The 8,226-nt window shown below is 39.4% G+C and overlaps 1 protein-coding gene across 1 annotated transcript in view; it reads right to left on the bottom strand.

Moving 5' to 3' along the window:
* LOC107558027 (death-associated protein kinase 1-like) overlaps positions 1–7,835 on the bottom strand; it is a 72,198-nt gene extending 64,363 nt beyond the window's left edge. Inside the window, exons 1-2 of the mRNA XM_016241626.1 lie at positions 7,681–7,835; positions 7,008–7,168 (exon numbers count right to left, since the gene is read on the bottom strand). Coding sequence (XP_016097112.1) covers positions 7,008–7,069 — 62 coding nt within the window. The 5' untranslated portion in view covers positions 7,070–7,168; positions 7,681–7,835. The remainder of the gene's footprint in view (positions 1–7,007; positions 7,169–7,680) is intronic.
* Positions 7,836–8,226: the final 391 nt, after the last annotated feature.

The raw sequence follows: 8,226 nt of genomic DNA, 5'->3' as shown, positions 1-8,226 counted from the left end.
CTCTCTCTCTCGAATAATTAATTCAAGCAGCTAAATGTTAGAATTAATTCATTCAAATAGATGTGATCTTACCGCACTATTTCATCTCTTTCTGATCTGAAGCGGGCAGAATGTGGAGCTAACGAGCTGTAGCTTCGCGTTAGGTGGTTCTTGCCTTCACGTCGTGCATTAAAATCGTTCAATGTATAGCTAGCCGTGCATTATCCCTTATGTATTCGCTCTTTAGCAGCAGTTTTTTACAGCAATATTTAAATGGCACCCTGGTCATTCAATGGTCCCAAACTATCGACAGGCATTTCTCTGGTGGAAATAAAGCTTTGCTGTTTGGTTCCTCTGTCACAGTTCATCTAATGCATGTAGTAGCCTCCGTGCCTCTGATAAGCATGTCATTTTAAGCTGGTGCACCGCTAGTGTAACTTTGTTTTGTTTTGCACAAGCTGCAACCGTTCTGTTCCGTGTAACAGAAACACTCGGTTTAGCGGAACCTTTACGATTAATTAACCGTGACGTTTTAAAGCGCGGTTAATCGCTGCATCCCTAATGACAAACAATCTATACTTTTAAATGCTACAAGGGAATATTTATTTTGAAAAACACTAAAATATGTTAGATGAAGGCAAAGGTAATCTAAATGTAAATATAAGGTAAGCAAGCAAGCATTCTTAAAATCCATTATCAAAAATTAAAAATGTAAAACAACTCTAATATTGACCTGTAACCGTCATGGTATCAATATATTTTGCATCCCTAATGATTTTTTTTTTTGCAAGCATGCTAACTAGCCAATCCTTAGCTGTGTTACTTTAAAAAAAAAAAAAAAAAAATAAGGGGAAAAAAAACCTTGTGATAAAACATATTTTTTTTCCTCTTGCGATAAGTCATGCTGATGGATGTTGGTAGGTTTCTTTTTATCGCAGCCACCGCACTAGCCATTATTTTTAAAGTCTGTGTAAAGCAATATTAAATGTGTTCTGAGTTTGTCACACCACAGAAAATGTGTTATTAACCACCCAGCCAAATATGAATGATTAAAAAAAAAAAAGCCAAGTAAATAAAATAAGGTATCAAAACCTTGAAAAAACAGTAGTTTTTATGCTCTCAAACACTGGGGGTGTGTCCACTGTAGGCACTGAAACCACACCCACTCACGGGAAAGCTGCCGTCTCTCAAAAACTGTCAAATACCACTACAACCTGAATGGATGCTCCCTCTAGCAGCTTAATTGAAATAAGAAGACCGAGCTGCTTAGTAAATATAGTTTGATTGAGCGGGCGAACCACAGATGCTAATGCGCTCTAGTTATTAGGTGTGTTCGACTGAAGCAGCCCGATCATTGTATGACATCAAAGTACCGCGAGAGGATTCGACAGCATAAGGAGCGTCTGCATCTAGAGCTCTCGTTGTGTTTTGATGACATACACCGATCGGTCTCCACAGCGCTTCTTCAAGTTGAACACACCTCTTATCAGCTTAGGGGAGGGGCCGTGATCAGTGGCTCCAGTGCGTCATTGAGAAATGATTTCAGGCCCGCCCAAAAAATCTAACTCCACAACTCAGTACTACATAGTTCACAGTCCTTGTAACGTGTTTTCAGCAATACATTTCTAACATTTATAATGTGTTTAGAAACAATCCTCTGCCTTAACATGGATTTTAATCGAAGGAGACGTAGGCGTGTATCTTTAGCGAAGCAGCGCAGAGAGCCTCTTCTAGGACGCTTCTGAAATGTGACATGGCGCAGCTGGTATAAACACAAGCAGACTAGAGTGGCTATAATGTGCCGCAGACGTGTGCAGTGTAAATAAGGGGTTATCCAAGCATTAATGGCAAGGAAAGCCCTTTATACTTGAGAGCAGCCACGTATGGGGTGTTTGTTGGAGGTTATAGTTCATTAAAGAATAATCATGTGACTTTTACGTACGCCAGGTGACATGTAAATTAAAAAAAAAAAAAAAGTTGTCAATGACTAACAATGGCTCCTTATTGGCACTGCTTAACATGCTGTGGTCAGATATGGCTGGTTTAACCTTTGTACTATCCAGGAAGCCCAGTTAAGATGGTTAGTTTTAGATGCTGGGGGGAGAATATATTTTGTATTCTCAAAAGCTGCATTCACCATGCCAAACAGAAAATGACAGACAGAGGGGAAAAAACTTTCACTCTTGTCTTACACATGCTTCACTGGTCAAGGCTAATACTTCACAGCAGGATTGCCTTACAGTGTACCATGACCCTCCCGGCACGCTCACTCACAAATGCTCTTGATCTCATACACATTCTCACACTCTCACCCCCACAGATCTCATTAGCCTTCACAAGAGAAACCCAAACTTCACCCACTGAACACACAGATGGATGAGAAGCTATACGTTTATGCACTAGAGCACTCTGAAGGATGCTATGTGTGCATAGCCACTCATTCCAGCAGATATCTTTAGCATGATATATAGATCTACACTAACATCCAATTTGGGAAAAATTAACAAATACCGGACCTACTGTATAAGATGTCTTAGATTGCTCTGTTATTATTATTATTGTTAATTATTAATAAGTTAGCAGCATATATATATATATATATAACTAGTAATGCTAATCAAAGTGTTACTCAAACATACGTCATTCATCATTGCTACAAAGTAACCGCTTATTTTTATTATGTATTTTGTATTATATATAATTTATTTATTTTATATAATAATAATAATAATAATTAACAATAATAATAACATAGACCAATCTGAGACATCTTATAGGTCTGGTATTTGTTAATTTTTCCCAAATTGGATGTTAGTATTATATATATTTATTTATTTATTTTGACTGTATGCCACGTCAAAATCTGAATCTCTTTTCATGGCAAAAACAAGGTAAACATGTTAAACAAAGTAGATATATAAAACAATTTTTAAAAGTGGTAGGTAACATCTGGCATATACTAACCAACCATGGCTGTTGGCCAAAAAAAGGTTGATATCCCACACTGGTCAAACCTCAGCACCAGCACCGTCTGACACATTTCACTGGAGCACAAATATAGGTCAACAACAAACAACTTGCATACTCTGCATATCATTACAGGGGGGTGGGGAAATTGTTAAAGTGGTCCTAAAAACTGCCTGGGATTTCAGCTTTTTTGGAGGAGTCTCATTAGCATCAGGGTCCGGGTAATAAGTTCTCTGGAGCACACTCTTCAAAACTACACAGTCAGAAGCACTGCCTCTTGAAGTGATAGTGAGATCCAGCAAAAAGCTGCTCCTCCCCTTTCACACACAGCCAGAGCAAACAGACACAAAGGGGAACCAATTACTGGCAGGACAGCCCGGGAGCAGCCAAGCTTAAAGTCGGTCTAAGAGACTTAATGTAATAGAAGAAAACAGATATCATTAGAAATTATCCATACCGCATGAAACAGACAGACAAGCAGACTCCAGTCCAGTTCAAAAGTTGTTAAGTGATGTTTAATGTACTATAAATATTGTAAAGCACCTGGCATCTAGTTTTAAGTGAGAGAGGAACTTAAAGGCACAATATGTAAGATTTTTTTATTAAAATATCCAAAAACCACTAGAACAGTGTTATATATTTTGTTGACTTGTGTACTTACATTATCCCAAATGTTTCGAAGAATGTTTAAATCCAGAGAAATAAGCAATTTTAACTAGTGACACGGATCGTGTCCATATTGTGTCGCCTGCCAATGATGTCATACACCCTCGATTTCCGTTTTTTTGTTTTGTAGAAAACATGGAAACACCAAAGACGCTTTAATATGTTGTGAGTTTTATTAGACCGGTGACGACCGCACAGAGTAGCATAATAACAGAACTTTCAAATGTATATAGTATGATAAAAAAGAGCTGCTTTTTTCCACCCACATACTCACGACCCCACAAGTGGTCGACTGTGGCATAATAAAAGCTCCGCTGCTTTTGAGCCATGTGTCGCGCTCGTTCAGCGGCCTTGTTTCGCTTCGACGGCTTTCAGCCTCACCCTGCTTCATTCTACTATGTTAATAAATCATTAGCTCATCCATGAACATGATTTCTGCCCGAGTCCTGTCAGATTGCATCGGCTGTGGGGATGAAGACGATAACTCCCATGATTCCACACTCAGTCACAGCGTCATCAAACTACACCTTTGCCCCTTTCTTTATTTTGAATGCGTGCCCTCTAGCAGCGAAAATTACATATTGTGCCTTTAAGCGTTTGGGGTGGGGTCTGTTTCTTGAACCAATGAAAAATGTGGGGCAGTGTTATTTTAGTATTATTTATATTATAGTATATGAATCAGTGCTTCAACATATTTCAGTTAGCTGTGAAGGCAACATTTCTAGTTTTAATATCATTTTTTTTGTAGCTTTAGTTAACAATAATAACCACGGTGTGGGGGAATTTGGGAAACACATGTGAAATTTTTGTTCAGTGGCACTACTGGAGTAAAAACGACACTTCACCTTCGGTTTACGGCAGCTCATAGTGTTAATCCACGAAAAGCAATGCCAGCCAAGTCCCCCCGCTTCAAATTTAGCCAACAGACCACTGCTCCTCCTACTCTGAGGAGGACCACCCATAGCAGTTCCCATCAGAATAAAGAAAACTGCTAACTTAAGAGCGTCCATCGGCTGGAGCCTCATACGCCCCATGAAGAGAGCCTGTGTGTTTAACCTTACAGCCAGAGATGCACGTAAGCACCGTCTGATGCTGGGTTATTTAACGCTTCAGTGCTGAGGGGTATGCTTAACCATTTTGATGAGGCATCAAAGCTAAGCACTGAATATTGGTGAGGAGAGTAAAGGAATTAATGGCTGAATTGAGAACAGTGAATGGTGTTCTTGGTTCCGGATTTGGAGGTTTTGTTTAGTGGGAAAGGGAAGGGGGTATTTTTGTTATGCAGAACAGGAAACTTAAAATGTGCCGGTGGGCTTCACTGATTGGTGGTCCCCTTGTTTTATTTCAGACTCTTTTTTTGTACGCAGGGTCATAGATTCCTTCAACAAGCTTCAATCCATTCATTGCTTAATGTCAATAGTGGGATTGGCAACTCATGATAGTCATATAATTTTCATGGTGAGACCATAATATTCAAATGTTTTGTCTTCAATACTATTCAAATAATTTTGAATATGTAAAATGCCATTTCACACGTGAATTAAAAATTCAATGACAGCATAAACACGAAATACTTACTTATCACAATTATTTAAAGTAGGCGTCTTCAATTAATGATTCAAATTACAAAGATTACCAATAAATAAAGGACAGATCATGCATAGTTAAATAGTTAAAACAAGTAACTGTCAATTAAAACCTGTCCAGACTTAAACATGAAATCAATATTCATGAATATGCAAATTAACAGGATTTCACAAATGCAAATATTTTGAGAATCCCTGAGTGAAAAAATAACACTGCTTCCTACCTTCTCTATTACAAAAGCAGCTTACTTCAGCTATAACTGGAGTAAGGTAGTCAGCTTTGCAGTCATTGGGTCAATTATGTAATCAGAACAACCGAAAGATGCTGTCATCCCTCAGGAGCCAATGACAAGTACATCTTCAACATTCAATTCGAAGTCCCCTCAGTACGTTTATGCATTATGCAATCAATTTTACTAATCGTGGGCATCCTATGGACTGTTACGTGAGCACTAACACATAAAATATTTTTCTTAAATACAAAAGAGCCCGATTTCCCACAACCCACACAAAAAGCAGACTCATTCCCATCTGCGTGGTGATTTATCACCCACACACACACAGCAGTCAATGGGAATCCAAGTAGCTGCATTCTCATGAAACCCAGTTCAAAAGAACATCTCTTGACCACCAGTGATGAAATGTTACTCCGCTGATATTTCCAGAGTAAAAGGACCACCACAAACTCTAATGCAAAGCCTAAAGGGGCGGTCACACTAGATTTTGAGCATGTGACATTTCTGCAGACAGCTGGACACTGCAGCGGCCGTGATATAACGTCACACACTTTTTTGGAAGTAAATGAAACAAAAAGTATAGTGTGACCGCACGTTAATTCGAACCGAGTTGTAATACCCTGTAAAATGAAATCAATTGCTGACTGGATGTCTTTAACAGCCAAATTATAGAGTAAAAATTTAATTGTCGCGGCATCTCAGCATAGCAGACTAACCCAATTTATCATGATCAGCCTGTCAAGTAGGATTCCCAGAAGAGAAATCTACACAGTGGACCTTCACAGCCATCTGAACCCCATTAATCAATAAATGCCATTAAAGATCATTACAACTAGGAATGCAAGAACATCTGCCTAGAGTGACAACCAGTGATATTTCAGGCTCCAGGAGGGTTTGGGACCCCCAATAATGATTTGAGACCACACAAGCAACAACTCCACCCTTTCTTACAGGGTGACCAGTACTGTGGAGGTACCAAGGTACAAGAATTGTGACCTTTAAGATATATACCATAGATGGTACCTGAATGGCAGCTTAAGCTACTTCAAAGAATACCATAGTATTACCATGCTATGATAACACCATGGTTCTTTTAGGTACTTTTTTAGTAGTACAGCTCACCCTGAGAGACATATGCACAACCTTATATCTTAAAGCTGACTTATGCATGCTGATTGAATAACATTAGATGGTGTATTCAATGCTTCACTCTTCAAAAATGGAATATAACATAAACAATTCTTTATTGTGGAAAAAAGTCAGTTTATTAAAATGTTCCTTTAAGGACTGTTCACTGAAAGGTTCTTTGTGGGTCCCAAAATGGTTTCTCTATGGCATCACTGCAAAAAAATTAACCTTTCTGAACAATTTTTTTTATAAGTTAATCACAATAAAATAGCTGTATAAGAAATGTATAGAGACAATTCAGGTTAATTGGGAGACTTCTGCCATTCAGAAAAAAATGCCCCAATTAACCTGAAATCGCCCCTATGTATATAATTCATCCAAAATAACTAAATAAAATAAAGATTTCACCTCACGCCCAAAATCTGGTGTGAAACCCATCACCTACCTCCCGAGCTCGCCTCCAAACTCGTAGTAATCCTCCACATTCTCCTGGTTGAACACGGTCATGGTGCTCCTGGGGGCTTCCAGCTCTCCGGGATTCCCAAATCAGCAGCCCATCTCTGTCAACCTAATGACAGTTTGCGGCGAACCCCTCTCATATTCGCTCTGCGGAGAGAGAGAGAGAGAGGCGCGTGTCGTGCGTAAAAACGCTCAGTCTTCACGACTCATATAAAAACCTCTTCTGAGACCCTGACCACACTCACCGCATGTCAGCTAGTGTTTGTGTACGCTCAGACTGCTTTAACCGGGTGGGTAGAAACTAGTCAAGCCCACACGGGCGAAGGTAGCAGTGGTTTTGTTAAGGCGTCTACGGCGCTCGGCGTTGCCAAGTGAACAGCGCTGCTCGACTTGTGCGTGTGTGATCATACGTAACCCCTGTGTGTTCACTCACCACGGCAAGATTAGCGAATCACATTGGGAAGTTGGCGGTTAACACCTCACGTAAAGTGCCAATGTTTCATTAAACCTACGCCCTCCCATGTATCTTTCATATCGTTAGAGAAACCTGGCGTAGCTATCCCTTCATTACTCACACGGTCTATAATATAACAGAGTATAGCATGCTCTCACCGGTAACATGTTTATTACTTTGATAAAAGCGAATAAAAGTAGCTTACCTTTATATTTCCATCGTTGTCAATGTTCAGGCAGCAAGTACGATCCAGTGTGAAGCGATAAAACAGCATACCCTTCACGCGAGACATGGAAGTGTTGTGTTGCAGGAAATGGGAGGATTGTAACAATGTAGATGGAGCGGGGCTCTCGGTAATGAGACCGCTAGCAGTCCACCTGAGGGGGGCGCTGTGGAGAAACACTCATTATTAGCAAAAATATAGTCTAGACATTTTGATCAATATTATACAGATGTGTTCAAATGTAACGAAGACCATAATCTAATCTATCTATCTATCTGTCTATCTGTCCATTAATTGGCCTATCTGTCCATCCATCGATCTGTCTGTCTGTCTGTCTGTCTATCAATCATCTATCTACCTATATGAGTGCCTGTCTGTCTGTCTATCTATCTATACTCTTACATTTATTTTACACTATAACAATTTTGTATTGATGAAACTAGAGGAAAAAAGAGAACAGTGAATTATTTAAATATTTTCATGGACCGCATCAGTTGTTTAATTAGATCTTAGCAATGATTGCTTTAT

Source organism: Sinocyclocheilus grahami, unplaced genomic scaffold (assembly GCF_001515645.1).
Source record: "Sinocyclocheilus grahami isolate Dianchi unplaced genomic scaffold, SAMN03320097.WGS_v1.1 scaffold629.1, whole genome shotgun sequence".
Classification (NCBI taxonomy): Eukaryota; Metazoa; Chordata; class Actinopteri; order Cypriniformes; family Cyprinidae; genus Sinocyclocheilus; species Sinocyclocheilus grahami.
The sequence above is the reverse complement of the archived record's forward strand: the minus strand, read 5'-3'. Positions and strand labels throughout refer to the sequence as shown.